Below are 403 nucleotides of genomic sequence, written 5' to 3' on the forward strand. Positions count from 1 at the left end.
CGACTTACGACGTAAAGACCCACAGCACAACGCCATTGCCACAGAGAGCAGCGAACATGAAGAAGATATAGAAGACGCCGAGCATGTAGTGAAGAAAGGGGTTGGGCGCCTCGAACGTCTTCCAGTAAGGGTTGACGAAATCCATGTACTCCGGAGGGGTGTTCCAGCCGAGCATCTTCACCTCGTAACGCCCGCTCGCCACGGCACCCGACCTGGAAAGGGGGAGGGGGAGAGAAGGGAGGTGACGTTGGTTTTCGTTAAAAAAAGGTATGTTTTCTTTCGTGTCTGGGAGTTCTTGCTTGCAAGATATTCTGCGACATGTATTTGTACTGTACATACACCGGATATGGACAGATCGGATACATATACACAAGGGGAAATATAGAAACACACACACACACAC

General features: G+C 50.1%; 1 protein-coding gene across 2 annotated transcripts in view; it reads right to left on the bottom strand.

The window, feature by feature from the left end:
• Nucleotides 1-403, bottom strand: part of LOC119586144 (opsin, ultraviolet-sensitive-like) — a 6,171-nt gene that overhangs the window by 5,239 nt on the left and 529 nt on the right. The window contains exon 2 of one of the 2 annotated variants that reach the window (XM_037934839.1): nucleotides 9-224. In XM_037934839.1, the coding sequence (XP_037790767.1) occupies nucleotides 9-224 (216 nt within the window). Of the gene's footprint in view, nucleotides 1-8; nucleotides 353-403 lie in introns of those variants that run through there. The other variant, XM_037934838.1, reaches the window with a different exon arrangement.

This window comes from Penaeus monodon, chromosome 21 (assembly GCF_015228065.2).
Source record: "Penaeus monodon isolate SGIC_2016 chromosome 21, NSTDA_Pmon_1, whole genome shotgun sequence".
Classification (NCBI taxonomy): Eukaryota; Metazoa; Arthropoda; class Malacostraca; order Decapoda; family Penaeidae; genus Penaeus; species Penaeus monodon.